Source organism: Pseudophryne corroboree, chromosome 1, assembly GCF_028390025.1.
Source record: "Pseudophryne corroboree isolate aPseCor3 chromosome 1, aPseCor3.hap2, whole genome shotgun sequence".
Lineage (NCBI taxonomy): Eukaryota > Metazoa > Chordata > Amphibia > Anura > Myobatrachidae > Pseudophryne > Pseudophryne corroboree.
The window spans coordinates 624,977,201-625,000,708 of record NC_086444.1 but is presented as its reverse complement, the minus strand read 5'-3'; the positions used below and the strand labels follow the sequence as shown (position 1 = coordinate 625,000,708).

Below are 23,508 nucleotides of genomic sequence, written 5' to 3'. Positions count from 1 at the left end.
ACTGGACTGGTGGTCACTGTCAGCAAAACTGTGCACTGTACTCCTGCTATAACTGCTCCCCAGTCCCCACAATTAGGCAGTGTGAGCAGAGCAGTGCACTCAGCACAGATATATCATGCAGCCAGTGCAGCACACTGAGTGAGCACAGATATGGTGGTCGGAGCGTTTTTTTCAGGCAGAGAAAACAAAGGGTTAAACTCACTGGTGGTATAATCAAAACCCTGCACTGTACTCCCTAACAGCTGCTCCCCGTCCCCAATCCTCCCCACAATTATAACTAACTAAGTTCTAATATAATACAACGGACTCGGAGAGGACGCCAGCCACGTCCTCTCCCTATCAATCTCAATGCACGTGTGAAAATGGCGGCGACGCGCGGCTCCTTATATAGAATCTGAGTCTCGCGAGAATCCGACAGCGGGATGATGACGTTCGGGCGCGCTCGGGTTAACCGAGCAAGGCGGGAGGATCCGAGTCGCTCGGACCCGAGTCGCTCGGACCCGTATAAAAAAAAAGGTGAAGTTCGGGCGGGTCGGATTCAGAGGATCCGAACTCGCTCATCACTACTATTTACTAAGCCTTGGATGGAGACAAAGTACTAGGCAATCGGCTCCTAACTACTATGTCACAGGCTGTGTTTGAAAAATGACAGGAGCTGATTGGCTGGTACTTTATCACCGTTGACTTTATCTCCATCTAAGGCTTAGTAAATAGACCCCTTAGGCCCTATGTCTCTCCTTAAATAAGAATATGCAGAGACTGGCTTCAGTGACTAAGGTGTGGAATCCATGATTCTGCAGTGGAGGGGTTTGTCCATTTGGTTATACTGTAGCTACAGTTTTGTATGGATGTGTTTCATTTGCTGTTTAACATCTGCTTTTAGCTAACACCAAATTACTGTTTCCACGTGTTATGTGATACTGGCTTATCTAGTACATTTTCTTGTATTCTGCCTCATCTTGGGGGGGCCTAAATAAATAGATTACTGTATGCCTGTGATGGAGTTTACCTCATTTCCTCTTTCATTAAAGGCCTGTATATAATGTTGGTGAAGTTATCGCTTACCTCCTGGCATTTTTTATTTCTATGCTGATGTTTGCTGTACTTTAAAGTATATTTGGCCTTTCATCTGAACTTTCAGAAGTTGACACTGTTGGGGCTTGTCTTTGCTTTTAATAGAGGAAGCAAGTATTCTAATTCAGTGTACAGTTGCTATCAAACTCTGCCAAGATTTGCTGGGACTTGTTGTTCCAAGACATATCCCAGCATATATTGACCTATCTGCCTTAGATGAAGGAGCCAGATATCAGTTTATTGTTTAAGATGCTGTGTTCTGTTAGCTGTCTTTTTATGTTTATTTAGTCACCCCTGTACTGCCATGGTGCTCGTTTATCAAATGTAACATTTTTCTCATTCATCCATTTTAGTGGCGTTAACATTAGGATGTAGAGTGTTAAACAGGAAGAGTCACTCATTCTAGTACAACTTGTGTTTGCACACCTCACCCTAAGGCTGTAGAGCCCTTATACCTACAAGGGGGAGAGTCAATGGCGGCACTGTTATGTGTGGGATGTTCTCATTAGAACACCTGATATACAATAGATGTGTCTTCATACACTGTGGCTTCAGTCGTGCCAAACCACCCCTTTCAGCATGCCAGGTCCTATGTGACTCTGCCTCCACCAATGTCTTTTTTTTTTTTTTCTCAAATATGAATTGTAGTCGCACAAATAAAACTGCAGGAAGCGACAAAACTACTTTGCTAGAGTTCTGTTGTGTTTCATCTGTGACTTTGTATATGTTTAAAACTAATTCTTGTGTGGTTAAAGTCGCATTCAGCTGCTCTTATTGGAAGTTCTACATCTGTTATGAGCCCATAGAATCTTATGTGGATTTTGTTTAATGTAACTTTTGCGATAGTGTGTGGGTTTGAGGCATGTTCAAGTCTGGTTGACGAGTCAGCCCTTTACTTCCTTATTTGGTTGTGATTGTGGCCCTTAATATGAGGGGTGTGATACATTACTCCGGCGGCCGTGATGCTGGCGGTCACATGATGGACACCGGCATCACGACAATTAGAATGCGGAAAGGGGACGGGGTAATTATTTGACCTCTCCCCTAATCCGCCTGGGGGTGGCGTCTAGGGCTCAGATTCGGAGGGTGGTGGCTAGTGCTAACTCCACCTCAAACACCCTGCTGGTCCTATACGGAAATACACCAACAGCCAGGATTCCAAGTAGTGTTGGGATTCCGGCGTCTGTCAAATAACCGCAGTATTTGATTGTGTCCCGACAAGACTTCATACTGCCATTTCTCCAGGCCCTTTTTACCAGTTTGGTGAGCATTCCTCGGCAGGGATTGTGGAATTCTAGCCGAAGTGTCTAGGTTTGTTGAGTACAACAACGTATAGTGATTAGTCTGCAAAGTAGTTGGCTTTACAGGAAGAGCTTTATTATGTGGCATGTACCCACCCTTAGGGAGGACAACAGAGGAGGTATTGTATTGTGGGTTATAAGAGCTGGAGGAGTGTGAATACTAATAAGTGCCTCCTATTAAGTCAGTGATATTCAACCTTATTTTAAACTCTCGGCACACTAAACAAGATTTCAAAATGCCAAGGCACACCATCAATTTTTTTAAATCAAATATACAATAAATATCAACATTTAATAAATGCACTGGCCCCCTTACAGTAATAAAATAAATTTTCCCCACAGCAAATAAACCTACTGTCCCCACAGTAATTACACACATTGTCTCCCCACATTATTGAAACAAATGCATTGGCCCCTCACAGTAATGACACACCCTTGTCCCCACAGTAATGACACACATTGTCACCCAAAGCAATTTAATGGATAAAAATACACTGACCAATACAGTAACTGTGAAAGTAGCTATTCCTCTGCCAGTGTCGGGAGTGTCCGGGCAGAGCCTGTCTCTGTCATGGAGCAGCAGTGAAGAGTAGGGAGCAGTACTGGGCAGGCAGAGACGTGGCGTGCATGACCTATGAAGTCACTCCGCATTTCTATAGGTCATGATCCGGAAGAGTAAAGCACTGCCAGAGCACAAAAATGTAGAGTGAGGTGATGACGAGCATCTCTGGTGGCACATTTGAGAACCGCCCGCGGTTGAAAAATGCAGTATTAAGGACACTATTAAACGTTTTGTTTTATCAACGTTGTAATACACCATATGTGCCATCAAGCAAGGTACATGTAGAATGGACAGAAAAGTGTAAGTAGGAGGATGTCATGGTGAGTGGTCAGTGACCAAAAGATACACTACATACATTCTGTCAGGTCAGCCAGTCTTCTCCTAAATTCACTGCTTTGGAGGCACTGCGGGAAACTTAATTTTGTGTTGATTGGTTGTGAGTTTTCTGAAAGCATGAAAAGTATATAATTCAGAGTGCCACCACTCACAAGCCAGACACCTCCGTGCTGCCAATCTTCTGGGGAAGCAGTCACTCTGTATGTACCTTCAACTTGTATTACGGCTTCATAAGTTTTAAATAAATGATATTGTCCAAACCTGAGACTTGTTGTCTACCCCTTTCTTCCTACAACAGGCATGGTCTGGTCATTTAGGATTTATCTCCCCTATTGATGGGCTCCTGGTAGGTATGATTCCCTTCCTGCCTGTGCTGTGCATGATTACAATCACTGGAACCACAGGATGTATAAAAGCAGGTGCTATGTTTAATGGACAGGAGTCTCCCAGAAAATAGTGCTGCCCGCACATTTTCACATTTAATTGCATAGTCCTTAAACTGTGCGCTACAACCCAAAGCATAGGCCTCCATGTGGCTAGTCCTACATGATCCTCATTGAAAAACTATTATTAATTCAACTTAATTAGTAATTGTATTTACTATTGCTTTGTACGAGTACTACTTGTTATGTGTTAACTACTAACCAAAAATGAATGACTTAAAAGGAAATACTATGGGTGCCAAGGCGTGGTCCCAGACATCTAGTTTGGTCTTGTCCATTAAAATGATAGCTCTGCAAGTTTCACCATCATGTGCCAAATTTGGTGTTTTCCTCACTTCAGTGCAGTTTTGCTTTTTAAATGAATTAACCTGGCATCTATCTGACTAACTGTACCGATAATCTAAGATAATGCAAAATATGCATGATAATTTCTCCAGAGACATTACAAGAGTTGAGGAAAACTGGGGTAATGTTCTTAAAGTAAATAGGTGTATGCTTATTAAATAATTGAGTTTTTGTTTCTCGTTAATGTGTATTATTACATGTGTTGCTTTCCAGAATAAGAGCCCATCTCCCACTGGCAACTGCTTACCTGATTTGGGTGTAGTGCAGGAAGAGCGTTTGAGAGACTGTGAGGCTGCCCGAGAATCTGAGTTTCTGATTGAGAGAATACGTACTATCAAAGATGAGAAGTAAGTCATACTAAGCTGTGATTTCATTTTACAGTTGAATCTTGCTACTAGCAGGTTTGACCTGCTGAATATATGTTAGGGTGTATACAGCTTCAATATCTATGATTGCCATGAGTAACACATACTCCAAACACTATCTGGAATGAACTTTGTTTTGTTTTTTGCCTGGCACGTGATTATAAATGATGAAATGCTCTCAGTGCTTGCACAGGACCTCTGCCACAGATGCATTACAGTACATACACATAGAGAGTGTGCACACGTCCCATGCTGGCAGTAGCAGTACACAACTCTGCAGGTAACTCACCAGTAGTGTAGTCCATATCCAGTGCTGCAGTGGTGGATTAGGATTTGGCTTGGGTCTTTATTCATTTTTTTTCCCTCAAATATTTTTATAGTGGATTCACAATGTTAACATCTAATAGAAAAAATAGCAAGTTTACAAAAATTACCACTGCTACTCGAAAAAATATAAATCACATGATCAATTCATGGTCAGAGTTGGGCATAAAGGGGAAAATCAGAGTCCAGCAAGATTAACACTTCGGGGCAGTGTCAGAATTTACCTAGAGGATGGAGCATTGCAGCCTCACCTTCACTCCAGTACAATCTGCCACCTGCAGGAACTTCCTGCCTAGCAGTGGCAGTGACTTCCCATTGGAAATACCTCCTGCTACTCACAGACTGTTAGTCCTAGGGTGGGGATTTTTTTTTCTCCCCTGGGACTGCCAATCTGTACTGCATTAGCAGAAAAAGCGTTTCCCATGGCTACTAAAGGTTGCAGCTGATGCAGTCCCTGATCCAGCCTGTAGTTGTGTGCTGGACTTCAGCCATGCCACTGGATTTAGCCTCCACCTCCCTCCTGACTTAAGCCCTATCTTCTGGCCACGTCAATCAGAGGGAGAGCAGGGAGGAAACTTGGACACAATGTAGATCCTAAGTACCCTAATTCAGAAGGCTAACTACCTCTGCAAATCGCAGTCCCCATTATTATCAATGGGGACTACGATCTGTCCCATATGTACCAAACGCCGAAAAGCAAAGCATTTCAAATTCAGGGCCTGATTCAGCTTCAGGAGCAAAAGTGATGAAATCGCTATTTGTTGACTTCAGCACTTCTGAGCATGCGATTGCAGTCTAAGACGTGGAGGAAACTGGGCATCGACAGTGCGTTTTATGGGTGTCGATGCTCCGTTTAAGGAGCACAGTCCGGACAACGCAGGCGTGTCCAGACTGTTGCTGGGGCTGGCCGCGGCGGCTGCGTGATGTCACGCTCAGCCGTTACGACCCAAAAGATGGCGGCCCTCAGACTGCTTACACATCTAGTGTGAAATACTCCAATATGTCAGGGGTGTAACTCACAGAGAAAGTGGTTATTGCTACTGCTGTCCCTGCAAATTACACTTAGAATATAGCCGGGGCAGTTTTGGTGGAAGCCATTGCTACTGGATTTACTATACGATATTGCTTTATTAAAGGGTTGCAGATTTATATAGGTTTGAGCCCCCCTGTTAAAATGTGAGCAAATGAAGTTTTATGGCTAAGTTGCACTGCTAGTTAAGGACTACTTTTATTGGAAGGTACAGCGTGGGTTTATATTATCAGAGCAACCTTAGCAGTAGACACACAGGCATCATTACAGGTATTCCCCTGCTCATCTGCTAGTAAAACAGTCCTGTGACAGAGTAAATTACTGACACAAACCTTGTTACTGTACTTGTGCAGCAGAAGACGCGCAATTTCTTTTATAAGTTCCTACTTTGCAAAGTGCAGTGCACTGTAGTGTGGCAGGAGTTGGATATTGTATCAGATATATAGGGGTATATGCAATTCACGGCGAATCGCGGCAAATTATCGCCGTTTTTTAATTCGACACAATTCGACAGGTGAATTCCGGCAGGTGGCTGCCGGAATTCACCATATTCAATGAAAAACGGATTCGACAGTCCCGCGGGCGAAAATCGGCCGATTTGCCGGATTTTGCCGCGATTTAAAAAAACGGGGAAAAACCCGAAAAAAAAATGGCGTGGGGTCCCCCCTCCAAAGCATAACCAGCCTCGGGCTCTTCGAGCTGGTCCTGGTTCTAAAAATGCGGGGGGAAATTGGGCAGGGATCCCCCGTATTTTTAAAACCAGCACCGGGCTCTGCGCCTGGTGCTGGTGCAAAAAATACGGGGGACAAAACGAGTAGGGGTCCCCCGTATTTTTCACACCAGCATCGGGCTCCACTAGCTGGACAGATAATGCCACAGCCGGGGGTCACTTTTATACAGTGCCCTGCGGCCGTGGCATTAAATATCCAACTAGTCACCCCTGGCCGGGGTACCCTGGGGGAGTGGGGACCCCTTCAATCAAGGGGTCCCCCCCCCCCAGCCACCCAAGGGCCAGGGGTGAAGCCCAAGGCTGTCCCCCCCCCATCCAAAGGCTGTGGATGGGAGGCTGATAGCCTTGAGTAAAATGACAAGAATATTGTTTTTTCCAGCAGTACTAAAAGTCCCAGCAAGCCTCCCCCGCAAGCTGGTACTTGGCGAACCACAAGTACCAGCATGCGGGAGAAAACCGGGCCCGCTGGTACCTGTAGTTCTACTGGAAAAAAAATACCCAAATAAAAACAGGACACACACACCGTGACAAGTAAAACTTTATTACACACTGCCGACACACACATACTTACCTATGTTGACACGCCGACTGCCACGGTCTCCGACGATCCGAGGGTACCTGTGAAAACAATTATACTCACCTTCCAGCGTCCAGAGGTACATCCACGTCCAGAGATAATCCGCGAACTTGTTAAAAAAAAAAAAACGAACACCCGTTCCATGCCGGACTGAAAGGGGTCCCATGCTTTCACATGAGACCCCTTTCCACGAATGCCGGGACATCACGTGACTCCTGTCACTGAAGTCCCTTCAGCCAATCAGGAAGCGCTACTTCCGTGGCGCTCACCTGATTGGCTGTGCGCTGTCTGAGCTGTCAGACAGCGCATCGCAAAGCCGCTCCATTAGTTTCAATGGTGGGAACTTTGCCGTCAGCGGTGGGGTTACCCGCGGTCAGCCGCTGACCGGCGGGTGACCTCACCGCTAGCCGCTAAGTTCCCACCATTGAATATAATGGACGGAGCTGTGCGATGCGCTGTCTGAGTTCAGACAGCGCACAGCCAATCAGGTGAGCGCAACGAAGTTGCGCTTCCTGATTGGCTTTAGAGACCTTTGTGTGACAGCTGTCACTGACAGGTCTCATTCGTGGAAAGGGGTCTCATGTGTCAGCATGGGACCCCTTTCAGTCCGGTGGTCCGGGTGTTCGTTTTCTTTTTTTGCCAAGTCCGTGGATTTATCTCTGGACCATGGCTGAGGTGAGTATATTGATCTTTTCTTTTCAGGTATCCGTGGATTCTACATGGAGAAGAGGACCGATGTCGGGGTGTGAACATAGGTAAGTATGTGTGTGTCGGCAGTGTGTAATAAAGTTTTACTGTCACGGTGTCTGTGTACTGTTTTTATTTGGGTATTTTTTTTCCAGTAGAACTACAGGTACCAGCGGGCCCGTTTTTCTCCCGCATGCTGGTACTTGTAGTTCTCCAAGTACCAGCTTGCGGGGGAGGCTTGCTGGGACTTGTAGTTCTTCTGGAAAAAACAATATTCTGTCATTTTACTCAAGGCTATCAGCCTCCCATCCGCAGCCCTTGGATGGGGGGGACAGCCTCGGGCTTCACCCCTGGCCCTTGGGTGGCTGGGGGGGGGGGGGGACCCCTTGATTGAAGGGGTCCCCACTCCCCCAGGGTACATCGGCCAGGGGTGACTAGTTGGATATTTAATGCCACGGCCGCAGGGCACTGTATAAAAGTGACCCCCGGCTGTGGCATTATCTGTCCAGCTAGTGGAGCCCGATGCTGGTGTGAAAAATACGGGGGACCCCTGCTCGTTTTGTCCCCCGTATTTTTTGCACCAGCACCAGGCGCAGAGCCCGGTGCTGGTTTTAAAAAATACGGGGGATCCCTGCCCAATTTTTCCCCGCATTTTTAGAACCAGGACCAGCTCGAAGAGCCCGAGCCTGGTTATGCTTTGGAGGGGGGACCCCACGCGATTTTTTTTTTTTTTTTTATTTTACCGTTCCAGCAATAAATAAAAAAATTAAAAAAAATTATATTTTTAAAAATATATAAATAATACTTGTGCCTCCAAAAAAAAAAAAAAAAGTACCTAATCCCTTCTAATATAAATAGATATGCTATTCCCAAAAAAAAAAAACACAAAAAAAAACATGTTTAAATTTTTTTTTTATTGTTTTCACCCTCCAAAGTGTGGCGGATTGAAAATGACGAATTTACTGTCTAAAAGCACTGCTGTCGAATTTCCAAACTTGAATTGAATATGCTTTTGTCGAATTGCAGCACTTGTATCATTGCAGAAAAGTCGAATTTGCAAAAAGTCAAATTTCAAAAAGTCGAATTTTGAAAGTCCGTTTTTTTTGACGGAAAGCACTGAATTGCATTGACGAATTTTTTTTTTTGGCGAAAATGACCCGAAATTTGATAATTTCGGGAATTCGACCGCAATTGCATATACCCCTTAGGCTCTGCCTCTGGAGTAGGATCTGTCTGTCTCAAAATATAGGACGGGTGCTTGATCATAAACAGACTGGATTTTTGCATACTGTATATGTCCAACAACACTTGTTTGCTAATTTACTTAGGGTTTTGTTTTCTTACCAATGTCCGTTTCAACGATCATATGTTAATGTATGCTGGTACATCTGGCTTTCTGTGAAGGCTGTTGGCTGCTTTCACTGTTAAGGCTGTATGTATGCTAATGGCCCGCCCTCTGTGAGGTCATTGGCTATCAGCACCATCATTACAGTGTCTTTGCGTCACTAATGCCAGCCCTGTGACGAAGTCCGATGATGAAATATGTTCGGGTGTGGCCTAGTGATGCTGCCCTGTGGTGATCTGGCTCCCCTCTGCTGCTTCTGAAATCTACTGTGGTCACTGCGTACTGCTGCTCCCGATAGTGCTCAGCAGTGTGTGTTGTGTTCCCGGTGGTGTCTTGGTTGCAAGTAGAAGATTGCCTGGTTCTTTGTACTAATGTGGTAACCAGTCCACACAGTCAGATATGTGGTACGAGTCTACCTGTCTGTTTTAACATACTTTTAATATATATGTGCTTTCGAATAAAGACTGTAATGGACTATGGAGTGCCCCCTATCTATTTATATTTGACATATATACTGTATATCTGCATTTTATTTATATATATATATATATATATATGGCACTCACCAATTCCATAAGAAAAGCTTAGTAGGTCATTTATTTATTGCAGAACTACATAAGTCAGGTCGACTTGGGTCCCAGTTGCCTATTACAAAATATTTCCCTGCCTTATGTACCTGATGCAGGCCATACCGCTGTAATTAGCTCCTAGAGATGTTAATCATGCTGACTTTTTTCTTTCGGTGTTTCATCTGGCAACGGGAAAGGCCACGTATTGGCTTATTGAAATTACAATAACCCAAATTTAACAGTGATATTAATTTCCCTAATGTACAGTATAGTGGTACTCCTAAGCTCCTCTTTAATGCTTCCTCAAAGATTAGCTGCATGATCAGAAAGTCTATACCAATACGTCCCTGAAGGGGGAGATTTGATAAAGTTTCTACACCTTTATTATCGTGACGTCCCGATTCACGTGAGGGAGAACACATTGTTCTGGCCCCCCCCCCAGGAAATTGTGACACACTCTGCGCCACAAACACAATTTAAATTTGCATAAGTCTCTCTATCTCCCTTTCACACTAGGACGACATCGCAAATGATGCAATGTTGTCCGCGATGGGACCCGACATTGGCAGGTGCATACAAACTTGCCGATATCTGGTGTGATGGGGGTGACTATGCTGCTTTTGACAGCATGGCCCTCGTCTGTAATATCACCCGCATGCAGGTGTGGCGGTCGACGTCGCAGACAACCCGCGGGAGTGCGCATTGTGCGATATATATCGTCTGTACACATTAAACTATATTGTTCTGAACCAGAGGATAGTAGCTGAATCATACACAATATTGCCTAGTGTGTATGCACGCACCCTTACCTTTATTTTCAGGAGGGCCAGGCTATGCACCCTAGTAATAACTGGAAAGTGGGGGAGAGGGAGGGTTATTAATTTAGGATGTTTGGTCAATACATCAACTAACTGGTCTCTCACGTGACTGGAGGTAACTGAGAAGTTTCCTGCATTGTGCCTTTTTTCTTTTGTCTCAAAATTACCTCAGTTTGAGTATTTTGACACTTTTCTCAAGCCAATTGGTCGAATCCTGTAGACACCTTTCTCCAGCTACCACGGACAGTAGAGGAGTGATTTCTGTGGTCTATAGACATTTACAACTTCTTTTAGAATATTCTGTTTTCCAAGCGGCCTTCAGACGTAGATTTCACAACTCCCAGGCCTGCAGATAGCGGATTTATTAAATGTCATATGATTTCCTCTACATCTATACAGAAACATTACTAAATATATTACATGGATCCTACCTGTCTTATGATTGGACTTTCAACAACTCACTCATTTTGCAAGTGTGGCCAGTCCCAAGTCGATATATTCCATTGTTTATGGTCCTGTTCGTTAATTCATAGATTTTGGTTACAAGTGGTCAGTTACTCCCAGGAACATTTGTTTAATTGTATGTCATTAACCCTGAATGGGCATTATTTGGCGTTCTCCAGAGAGGGCTTAGAATCTCAAAGGGAGGAACTACTACTACTGGCACTACACAAATTAATGGAGAGAGAAAGACAAAAACTCTTCCAGGAGCTCTCTTAGTTATAAATCAAATTTGAGACAAAGTTTTCATATTATCATAATAATGGATGATAAAGAAAAGAAATTCTGCACAGAATAAAATCTAATTCTACACAATAAAATCTAACTTTTAATATGGGACCTTAAAACTAGTCACATAGATAAAAAGGAAAGCGGGGACCTTTCAGTCCCCAAAATAGCCTGTGTGTACAGGTAAAGATTCAGGCGAGAATATAGAAGAGAAGAATATCATTTATAGACTCTTTATAGTGATATTGGTACCCAAATATCACATTGGGGACTGTCCGAAAGTCTATCTTACAGCCTGAGCCCCCCACTAAAACAAAACTATTTTATCTCTTCCGAAAGGCATGGGTGGAGGTGGTGCAAGAAAAGGATGCTAAAACCAAAACATGATTTGAAATATGGGAGAATTTTATTGTCACCCTTCCACAGCTGTACAGACCCAAATGTGAAACTGTTTGTGTAACACCTCTTGGTATCTTCTAGGAATGATTGAGGGCAATCCCCCAATTTCATTGTGGCCAGGGGGTGAAGAGATGCGAGCAAACCTTACTTTATTAAGTTCAAGTCTGATTTAATTTGTATATTTGTTTGTCTTGTCCTTTTTGTGGCCCTTCCAATGTCCGCTTTTTGCCTTTAATGACCATATAACTATCTGTGAGAGCTGTACATATCCTTAATCAGTCTTTTGTGTTTCTTCATGTTGGGCCTTTATGGCTGTTAATAGGCACATATTCCATTGTACCATGTACCTTGTCCACTGATATATACATTGCTTCAATAAAAATATATTTAAAAAAAATAAATAAAAAGAACTGTTTGGCTGTTACATGATTGAAATGAAAATGAGGTCAGTATCTTTCTATAGATACAGTATCGGGAGTCTATGTTCACAATACTAACGAATATCTTGAAGCAAGGAGGCCTAATTATTATGTAACTGGCTGATGTGCGCTCACAGAGGAACAAATGCTATAGTAGCTGGTGTTAGCTCTGCCAGGAATGGATACATATTTAACCTATCAATATAAACCAAATAAACTGCTCAAATAAAATAGAAACTGAAAAACAAGTAGAACACTGGCATGTAAATGTCTCAGAAACTGGATGCTGGTGGCAGGAATACAATATCTTGAACCACAAAATTAGATTTGCTTCCACAATCTATCTCATGCTGTTATACTTATTAATCTATTTAGCCTACATGCAAAGATTCCCCAAGAATAACATGTTTTAAAGCGCAATAGCACATCTTTTAGGACTTTGCTTTAGTAGCGTGATTCTTTAATTATTCCCTCATTAATTCTTGTTGCATTTTATTTTGTAGGGAAGATATTACTTACCGGCTTCCAGAGCTTGAGCAGCGTGGTTCAGATGAAGAGAATATAGATTCTGAAACCTCAAACAGTACTGAAAGCTTATTGGATGAGAGACCTGCCCGCCCAGAAAAGGAAGGTCAGTATTAAGGTAGTGTGTCCCTTAGTATTACTTCTCTACTACTGCACTGCATGCAAGGCGTATCACCTTCAACTCATATACCATACAGTGCACACTGGGTCATGGGAGATGAAGTGGCGTTTTGAAGTATGTTCCTTGTGTAAAAAATGAACTCCTGTGTATGGATAACAGACTTTCCATAGTTAACACTTCTGATACTGACGGGGTAATCGAATTAACTGGGGCAAATTATTCCATTAATGGATTCCACCAGGGCTATCCAATTAGCCCTGACCGTCGGCACTTATCGGGAATTATGCTTGGGAGCCTCTGGCATGCAAAGCAGAATCCCCGATAAGCAGCTTTCAGAGACGCATTTTTGTGCGATAATGCATGGTTCCAGGAACTTATCCCAGATCCCATGTGTTATCGCCTGAAAACAGGTCACTTACCGCATGGTAAAAACAGGCCTGATAATACAATCCTGTTTCTGCCGTGCGGTAAATTATGGCCAGCAATTGGATACCAGTATGCATAGACTCATCTTTCTTTTGTGACAGCCATTTACTGATGACTGCACTTGTTTACAGTCTTAGCGCCGTTCACACTTAACAAAATGGAGAGAACATAATTCTGTGCATAACATTTAGCAAGATATTCTGTGAGCATGCTCCGATTTCCCCACCATAATTAGTATATAGTTACAAATATTTGACCTTCTGCTTATCTAGATTTGTAAGAAATCGGTTGCATGCATGTGCTTGGTCTTCACAGCAGGCAAGAATATGGCTTACATTGTATGTTTTCCTCTACAGCTACACGTACAGTGGACTCTCCGGTTGTTTCAGAGCCAGCAGAGCAAACAAACAGCCTTCTGACCAAAGCCCCCCTTTTCACTTTGTCTGTGCCTCCATCCAGTATAAAGAGAAGGCCCTCCTCCTTCCTTGCAAAGATGAGGGGACCAAGACGTAACCCTGTAATGCCCACTGCCAACATAAAGTTGCCCCCAGGCATATCCAAAGCTGCAGACTATCCTGATGAGACCAATAACTGTCGGAGAAGGGAGCAGCCTGGGAGGAGAACAGATAGTATCCAGTCTGTCTATGTTCCGGAGGGTGCAGATCTGGAAGCCATACAGGGATCTCTAGAATATGAACCCACCGCTAAACTGAAACGTCGCTTCTCAGACCCTCAGTTCCAGATCCCCTGCTCTGAAGAGTCCAACCTCTGAGATATCACATGATAAATAATATAGGACATGCTGTCTGACCTCACGTCTGCAAGTCATTAGTTATTAGTATAATGCGTTATATGGAACTTGTATAAATGGAATACAGCAGGAGTATCCAATATATATATATAAAGTACCTATGAACAGGGTGCCGTGTTGGACTTGTATGTATGTTGTGTGTAAGAAGTGAGTGATACCGTTCCTACCGTACTGTAGGAATTCAGTTCCAAACTTTCATTCCAGTCTTGTAATATTGTAATATGATAGGACCAAAGGTGAGATTATTTGCCTTGTGCAATTCACCTGTTACAGTAATATTTTTAAATGTATATGACATAGCAATTTTTTTTTAAATACTATGTTACATGTAGTAACAGAGAGGCCAGAATGTTGTCTCAGAGAGTGATAGGAGGTGTGTGTTTCTGTTGTAAGCGTCTTTCATGTTTTTAAAGATGGCAGAGATTCCAAGAAGGTGCAGTATGGAAAAAACAGTATTTGGTTCTAGAAAGTGTGCTGACTTATTGTCCGGGGACTAGTGATACAATATCATAAACTGGTCTTTTATAAAACCTACATTCTATTTGCCATGAAACTGGAATGGAGAGACATGTGCCTTTATCAGTGTGGCTTTATATCTTGGTCCTTTTTTTTTTATTTGCACAATGACAAATGTATGTTGTGTTTATAGTGCAATCATTGCTGACTTGATGTATCTATTCTCACTCTAAGCTCTAATCCCTATACTAGGTGCAATCTTATACTCTTTGCCCCTGTTGGCATGAAACTCTATTTTTAGAAAAACTTGAATCTACACTGTCTCAATTCTAGATCGGGAACAACGGATCTCTTCAATGGTTTATGCTGTCACATCCCATTTGAATTCTTAAATGTAATATTTTATGTTAAATCCGCCCTCCCACCAAGTAGTAGAATGTTATGTGACTAATGTCCAGGCCACCACAATGCTATGACCCACAATAAGCCGCAAGGTGTCTGGAGCGCTGAGGTCGGGGTTGGTGAATAAGCAGTTATCCGTACTAGTCACGTACTGCTAATTTGGAATATTTCTACACAAATGTTGGCCAATATCTCTGCTTAGACATTGGTGTCTTATAGAAAACTGTTAAATGTTAAAGGGATGAAACATTGCTCACCAACTCTTTCTGGAGCTTAGAGACACTGACCTACAAAAATATTTGATATGTAATGAACTTTTTATGCAAGAATGTTTTATATTTGCCTTACTGTTCAGTAAACTTTAGTGTTGCCCCTAGGGGCATGGTATGAGGTTTTAATAAGGATAAGTCAGGAACTTCTCCTGTAAAAACTTACATATGTAGGACTCGGCCTTTTCTGGATAGTCTTATTCTTTGGTCACTTACTGAGGGGCAGCCTCCGCAGTGTAATGAGAAAGCTGAGAACACTGCTTTGTTGCTACTGGACTGGGATGGTGATAGGTTTAATGTTTGTGTTGTGTTTTGGAGCAAATGGTACGCAAGTTGTTACTTAGCCATTTTTGTATATTATTACAGTACTGTTACATTTTGCAGATTCACACATTGTATGGTCTTCAAGATCCGTTTTTGTATCTTACATAAATAAAGTGCTTAAGTGCCTTATTGCTCAGTAATAACAAGCAAAGTTTCATGGTCTCCATATGTGAAGGATGCTCCAGTGTTACTTGGTGTGATATAATGTGCTTAGTTACAATATTCGTGGTGTGTGGAGCGGACTGTTGTCCTGCCCACTTTCCGCCATGTTGTCACTTTATCAATGGGTATTGTCCCAGTTACATGTTTTCTGAATGTATCTAGTTTACTGTGTCCTTGAAATATGTTCTATGTTTAATGTAGTCAGAATTTGAAGTCTATATGATGTATTAAAATTAAATAAACAGCAATGTAATATGTAAATTATTATACTTTATAATAGAAATATGCTATAAAATCACTTAATTCGATCTGCGCACATTTGAAACTATTTGCAGCAAAAGTGATGCCATGTGCAAGACTCTAAATCTAGTCACATCTAATTTAATGTATAAAATGTGCACATAGATATAAGGAGTCATCGTCTGTAATAGTGTATATATGGTAGATGTATATACCTTAGCAAAGTTTTGGTGTAAATTTCATTAGCCGTTGATGCCGCTGTTAAGCCGCTCTGTTAAGGGGGGTACACACGGAGCGATGTTCACCTAATTTCTAAGCAATCTGACTAGATTGCTTAGAAATTAGAAACACATCGCTCCGTGTGTAGGGGTGCCGGCAACAGCGATGCGCAGTCCCGCGCGTTGCTATCGCCGGTGCTAGGCACAATCTAGCAGGTCGCTCATTTCACCACAGGGTGAAATGAGCGCGCCCCCCATCCGTCTGTCCATACCCCCTTGCTCAGCACCCATCGCGCTGAGTGCTGAGCGGTCTGTGCTAGATCGCTCAGCCCACATCTCCCAGTCTGTACGGCCCTTTACTATATCCGCCTCTTTGGAGTTGTAACCGTTAGCCAGGTAACACACCCACAATTTTTTTATTTGTGCTTTCCTGTATGAAAAAAAGCGCTGTTTGTGAGCATATTAATTGCTAAAAAAAAAATTTTTATAAATATAGACACACATAAAATGCAATAAAACACAATTGACGACTGCAGATTATATCAATGTATGTTCAATCTAACCACTGCTAGTGAAACCACACTGCTAGTGGCTCCACAAGGATTAACATCGGAGTGTAGAGTAGGATCTTGATCCAAGGCACCAGCAGGCTCAAAGCTTTGACTGTTCCCAAGATGCACAGCGCCGCCTCCTCTATAACCCCGCCTCCATGCACAGGAGCTCAGTATGTAAGTTGGTGCCATGCAGTAAGCAGGCATTCAACAGGGGGCTGCTCCTGCAGCCTATATTATAGCTTAATTTCAAAAGAAAGAAGACATTTGAAGACTTCAAGGGCTGCAGCTGTTATGAATGTCAAATAGACATCCTCTGCTGCAGCTCCATCACTCCCCCAGCGGCGCTGTATACGCCTGCGCCCTGGTTGCCAGGTAACTACAGCGGAGGATCCGGTGTCCTTTCTCGTCAGTCACACACACTCGCCGCTGCCCTCTGGGAACGTGTGGCTGCAGGTACATGGGGAGGTAAGGGGTCTCTGTGGCCCTCTATTATCGCGATCCGGCACGACCGTAAACACTGTAAAGGGCAGCCGCTCCACTAGTCACCGGGACTTGGGGCACAGATGGGGGGTTTTCTCCTATAAAAACCCGTTTTTACACAGCCCGCAGTGCCCGGTGGGGAAGCCAGCAGGGGGATAAGGCCTAACCTGTAGCCCCAGGGCGCCATTTGGGTAAATGTTCCCGCCCTGGAGCTGCATATCTCTCCCTCACTCCCTGTCAGCCGCCATTACACGGAGCTGCGCTGTTCCTGGGACTGCTGGGGCAAATCCTCCTCTGTAAAGCCGCCTGCTCGCCAGCGCTGTGCATTTTACAGGACACTTAAGTATTCTACCTGTCAGTGGACAGTGCTAGTTCAGAAAGAGTGCATACATTCAGGGTTGTGTGGTACAAACAGCCTGTGATATACATCCAGTATCTACTGTGTTTTGTTATATCTACTGTTTACATATATAGCCATACTGAGTATTGCTTTGTATTGCTAGTCCAGTGTAGTTTTATGGTTTTGTATCATTTCTGCATGGTACGCTTGTGACTATATATGTGTGTGTGCATGTAGCTGCTAAGTGGCTGCCATCTCGGGTATTTCACTCAGCTTGCTACTCCTATATTCTGTGACCTGAGGGGGCTAAGTGCATCAGGTTTACTATCTGAGATAGGTATTTCACAAGATATACTTGCTGTGTATTTTTCTTTGTGATTCATAGTCACCATATCGCTCTCGAATTCCCGGTTTGTGCTGACAGTCACACTGCACTGGGAATTCTTGCTAAGGTATATCGCTGCTAACCTTGTACTGGGTTGCCGGATATTGTGCTTATCATTATGTCAGCTACACAAGGCAACTGAACTGGGGCTTCTCCCACATTGCGTGGTGGTGATGCTGCAGTCACTTTTGAGGATAACATGGCAGCAGAGGGTTCAGGGGTTTCCTTATCCCCCAGTGGGTCTGTATTACCGGGGGCAACTAATGACCCACCTTGGGCTACTTTCTCCACATTGTTGAATACGCTGGTAATGGTTGAAGACACCACTTCAGATACCTGGGTAAGGGAAGTCGTCACTCGAAGTTACGCCGTACCCCTCAAGAACCGCCCCCCTCATCGATTTTGCCTGACAGATGTCCCTTTGGACCTGATAAAGGCAGACACTCTTTATTCGGTGGTACATTCCCTCCTGACCACAGGAGTGGTGGTACGGGTGCCTCTGGCTCAGCGAGGCAAAGGGTTCTATTCACCGCTGTTTCTAGTCCCGAAGCCGAACGGGTCCTCGCGGCCCATTCTTAATCTAAAGTCCTTCAACAAGCATGTGAGGGTCTCCAAGTTTCATATGGAAACTCTATGCTCTATTGTTCTGGCCTTGGAGCCTGGGGACTATATGGTCTCCCTGGACATACAGGATGCCTACTTGCATACTCCTATTGCAGTGTCTCATCAGCAGTACCTGAGGTTTGCGGTCAGCAACCTTTATAACCAATTTAGGGCGTTACCCTTTGGTTTGACAATGGCTCCCCGAGTTTTCACCAAAGTCATGGCGGTCATGACGGCTACACTCCGCCGTCAAGGGGTCAGGATCCTACCGTACCTGGACGATTTGTTGATCTTGGCATATTCCCCAGAGATCTCCTGTGTCATCTAGATTTGACTGTCCAGGTCATGACAGCCCACGGGTGGCTTGTCAACTGGAAGAAATCATCCCTGGTTCCTGGGAGCATTATTGGACACTCACAACCAGCGGTTGTTCTTGTCACAGGAGAAGGTCCTGAAACTTCAGGACAGGCTTCGATGCTTCCTATCTCGTCCGCAAGTGTCGATTCATTCGGCAATGCAAGTGTTAGGTCTCATGGTGTCAGCTTTCGACATGGTGGAGTATGCTCAATTCCATTCTCGCCCTCTGCAGAAGTTAATTCTGTGGGACGGCCTGCCTCACCGGATCAGTTCTCACAGGATCTCCTTATCTCCGGAGGTCCGCCTGTCACTGAGCTGGTGGCTTCAGGACCAGTGATTGAGCAGGGGCCGTCCATTCTGGATATCCAACTGGGTTCTGCTGACGACGGATGCCAGTCTGAGAGGTTGGGGCGCGGTGTTGGAACAACACTCCCTTCAGGGTCAATGGACCAAGGAGGAGTCTCTACTCCTGATAAATATTCTGGAACTGCGGGCAGTGTTCAATGTATTGACAATAGCCCAGCATTTGATACAGAACAGACCTGTACAAGAACAATCGGACAATGCCACCATGGTGGCATACATCAATCATCAAGGCGGCACTCGAAGCCGCATGACAATGAGGGAAGTATCAAGGATTCTTCAGTGGGCAGAACGCCATCTGCCGGCAATAGCCACAGTGTTCATTCCAGGGGTCCTAAACTGGGAAGCAGACTTTCTCAGTCGTCAGGACGTACACGCCGGAGAATGGAGCCTCCATCCAGAGGTGTTTCAACTTCTTGTGGACAAGTGGGGCCTTTCAGATGTGGACCTGATGGTGTCTCGACACAATGACAAGGTTCCGGTCTTTGGAGCAAGGACAAGGGATCCTCGAGCAGCATTCGTGGACGCTCTGGCAATTCCATGGAACTTTCGGCTGCCGTATGTGTTCCCTCCGGTGTCACTCCTGCCCAGAGTAATACGGAAGTTCAAGCAAGAAGGCGGACACCTACTTCTGGTAGCTCCAGCGTGGCCCAGGCGGCACTGGTTCTCCGATCTACAGGGCCTATCGTTGGATCGTCCCCTTCTACTTCCACAACGACCAGACCTCCTCGTTCAGGGCCCTTGTGTTTACCAGGACTTGGCCCGTCTGGCTTTGATGGCGTGGCTCTTGAAGCTTCCGTCTTGAGGGCCAAGGGTTTTTCTGAGGCGGTCGTTCAAACTATTTTGAAGGCCCGTAAGCTGGCTTCTGCTCGGATTTACCATAGGGTCTGGAATGCTTACTTTACTTGGTGTGCGTCTCATAATCATGAAGTTTTCAAGTTTAGTACGGCCAAACTGTTGGCCTTTCTGCAATAGGGCCTGGACTTAGGCCTTCGTCTGGCCTCCCTCAAGGTACACATTTCTGCCTTGTCGGTTTGGTTTCAGAGAAAGATTGCTGCCCTACCTGATGTTCATACTTTCACTCATGGCGTGTTGCGGATTCAACCTCCTTACGTACCACATGTGGCCCCTTGGGATCTGTCGGTGGTTCTGGAGGCCTTGCAAGAGTCTCCGTTTGAGCCTCTTGCGTCTGCGGACCTTAAGTGGCTTTCCCTTAAGGTTCTGTGTTTGCTGGCTATCGATTCAGCTAGAAGGGTCTCGGACTTAGGTGAACTTACAGGATAAGGCACCCATCTGATTTTTCACCGTGACCGGGCGGTTCTTAGAACGCGTCCGAGTTATTTACCCAAGGTGGTGTCTTCCTTCCACCTTAACCAGGAGATTGTGGTTCCTGCCTTTATTTCTCCTGAGTTGTCTTTGGATGTGGTACGGGCTCTCCGTATATATGTGAAGAGAACTTCCTCCATTCGGAAATCTGATTCTGTTTTTGTACTGTTTGGTTTTCACAAACGTGGCTGGCCTACTAACGAGCAGACCTTGGCCAGATAGATTAGAATGGTGAATGCACATGCTTATGTACAGGCTGGCCTTCCAGCTCCTGCTACCATTAAAGCCCATTCTACTCGGTCGGTAGGACCTTCTTGGGCGGCGCGCCGTGGTGCGACCCTTGAACAATTGTGCAAGGCGGATATGTGGTCCTCAGTGAACACGTTCATAAGGTTCTATGCCTTCGATACTTCCACCTCCCAGGATGCTTCCTTTGGATGCCGGGTTCTTGTGCCCGCTACAGTGCGTTCCCCTCCCATGAGGAACTGCTTTAGGACATCCCTGATGTTAATCCTTGTGGAGCCCAGTGTGCTCCGCAGCAGAAAACGAGATTTATGGTAAGGACTTACCATTGTTAAATCTTTCTGCGAGGTACACTGGGCTCCACAAGGCGCCCACCCTGACGCACTTAGCTTCTTTAGGTTGGTATGGCATTAGCTGCTGACACCCTCCCCTGTGGTGAGTGTGGTCTATGTGGTTACTCATGTTTGTCGTCTCTGGTACCTGCTACTGCATTGGACTGGTTAACAAAACTGAGCTTCTGTGCACAGAGGCGGGGTTATAGAGGAGGGGGCGCTGTGCATCTTGGGAACAGTCAAAGCTTTGAGCCTGTTGGTGCCTCGGATAAAGAGCCTACTCTACACCCCGATGTTTAATCCTTGTGGAGCCCAGTGTACCTCGCAGAAAGAGATTTAACGGTAAGTTCTTACCATAAATCTTGTTATATGTTGAGTGATTTTTGGATATTGGAAGGCAGTGTGTGTAGGTTTGTTCAACTTCCGGTAATTAACTAATTACAGAGTGCTATTTAAGGGGGCCCGGTAGGCAGTGTCAGTATGCTTGCATCTGGTATGCTGACTGGATGTCTCTTATGGCTGTCTTGAGAAAGGTAGACACTATGTTGGTGACTCTGATGTGAAAATAAAATCTCTATATGGTTCTTTGGACTGGTGAGTGCCCTATGTTGGGATCTCAGGTTCTTACACAAACCTGGTATATATGAAGCCCTTATAGGCTATCTTGAGGAGCACCCCGCTGCTGACAATTATTCAGATGGGAGTGCGGACAGCTTATTTGGAATATAAAAATATATATATAATATAGATGTTTAAGTATTCTATTTATTTTAATTAAGTAACCTTTTACCCTTCTGATCCTTTGAGTTTAAGGTGTATAAAAAATGGCAGGAAGGGAGAGTAACACCAGGAAATTAGTCTCTTACAACTAATTTATCGGTCGGTTAAATAACTCTAAATATGGGGAAATGAAAGAATGAAGAACGAGAAAAGGGGTGGGGGTTTGGATACTGAATATGTATACACAGCAGCCGATGGACAAGTCTGTGTATCCATAAAGTCACTATAAAGGACATGCCTGTGTACACAGAATACTCAAGTGACGCCTCTGTTATATGTAATGAATACCGGTACATTTGTTTGTTTTTTTTAGAGTTTATAATTTTTCTTTTTTATTTCTCTTACGTCCTAGAGGATGCTGGGGACTCCGTAAGGACCATGGGGTATAGACGGGCTCCGCAGTAGACATGGGCACTATAAAGAACTTTAGAATGGGTGTGCACTGGCTCCTCCCTCCATGCCCCTCCTCCAGACCTCAGTTAGATCCTGTGCCCAGAGGAGATTGGGTGCATTACAGGGGAGCTCTCCTGAGTTTCTCTGAAAAAGAATTTTGTTAGGTTTTTTATTTTCAGGGAGCACTGCTGGCAACTGGGACTGAGGAGAGAGAAGCAGACCTACTTAAGTGATAGGCTCTGCTTCTTAGGCTACTGGACACCATTAGCTCCAGAGGGAGTCGGAACGCAGGTCTCCCCTCGCCGTTCGTCCCAGAGCCGCGCCGCCGTCCTCCTCACAGAGCCGGAAGATAGAAGCCGGGTGAGTATAAGAAGAAAAGAAGATTTCTAAGGCGGCAGAAGACTTCAGATCTTCCCTGAGGTAAGTGCGCACAACACACACTAGCAGGAACTGATGGGTGCAGGGGGGGGCGCCCTGGGCAGCAATATAAACCTCTAAGTCTGGCATTTATATGTATATAGGCTGCGGAGGTAGTAATTATAAAAATCCCCCGCCAGTTTTATACATTTTATACATTTGAGCGGGACCGAAGCCCGCCGCTGGAGGGGGCGGAGCTTGGTCCCTCAGCACTAACCAGCGCCATTTTCTCCACAGAGCACTGCAGAGAAGCTGGCTCCCCGGTCTCTCCCCTGCTGAACACGGTGACACAGAGCTGAAAAGAGAGTGGGGGGGGAGGGGGCACTTGTAAGGCGCAGTGAGTGTATTACACAGTTATATAAAAGCGCTATATTCTTTGGGAAATTGTTTCCAGTGTCAGTTGGCGCTGGGTGTGTGCTGGCATACTCTCTGTCTCTCCAAAGGGCCTTATTGGGGAACTGTCTCCTTATAACTATATCCCTGTGTGTGTGGGGGTGTCGGAACGAGTGTGTCGGCATGTCTGAAGCAGAAGGCTCATCTAAGGAGGAGGTGGAACAGATGATTGTGGTGTCTCCGTCGGCAACGCCAACTCATGATTGGTTGGACATGTGGAATGTTTTAAATGCAAATGTGACCTTATTACATAAGAGAATGGACAAAGCAGAGTCCAGGGAAAAAGCAGGGAGTCAATCCATGGCTTCGACTGTGTCACAGGGCCCTTCAGGGTCTCAAAAACTTCCCCTATCCCAAATAGCAGACACTGATACCGACACGGATTCTGACTCCAGTGTCGACTACGATGATGCGAGGTTACACCCAAGGGTGGCCAAAAGTATTCAATATATGATTATTGCAATAAAAGATGTTTTGCATATCACAGATGACCCCTCTGTCCCTGACACGAGGGTGCGCATGTATAAGGAAAAGA

General features: G+C 44.7%; 1 protein-coding gene across 9 annotated transcripts in view; it reads left to right on the top strand.

Annotated features, from left to right (window-relative positions):
• The window catches only part of MYO9B (myosin IXB), a 284,115-nt gene extending 268,305 nt beyond the window's left edge, over window positions 1-15,810 (top strand). For 5 of the 9 annotated variants that reach the window (XM_063914492.1, XM_063914490.1, XM_063914491.1 and 2 more), the window contains 4 exons: window positions 3,572-3,619; window positions 4,275-4,408; window positions 12,557-12,684; window positions 13,482-15,810. In XM_063914492.1, coding sequence (XP_063770562.1) covers window positions 3,572-3,619; window positions 4,275-4,408; window positions 12,557-12,684; window positions 13,482-13,897 — 726 coding nt within the window. In that variant the 3' untranslated portion in view covers window positions 13,898-15,810. Of the gene's footprint in view, window positions 1-3,571; window positions 3,620-4,274; window positions 4,409-12,556; window positions 12,697-13,481 lie in introns of all 9 variants that reach the window. The other 4 variants (XM_063914495.1, XM_063914493.1, XM_063914494.1 and 1 more) reach the window with 2 other exon arrangements.
• The last annotated feature ends 7,698 nt before the right edge of the window (window positions 15,811-23,508 follow it).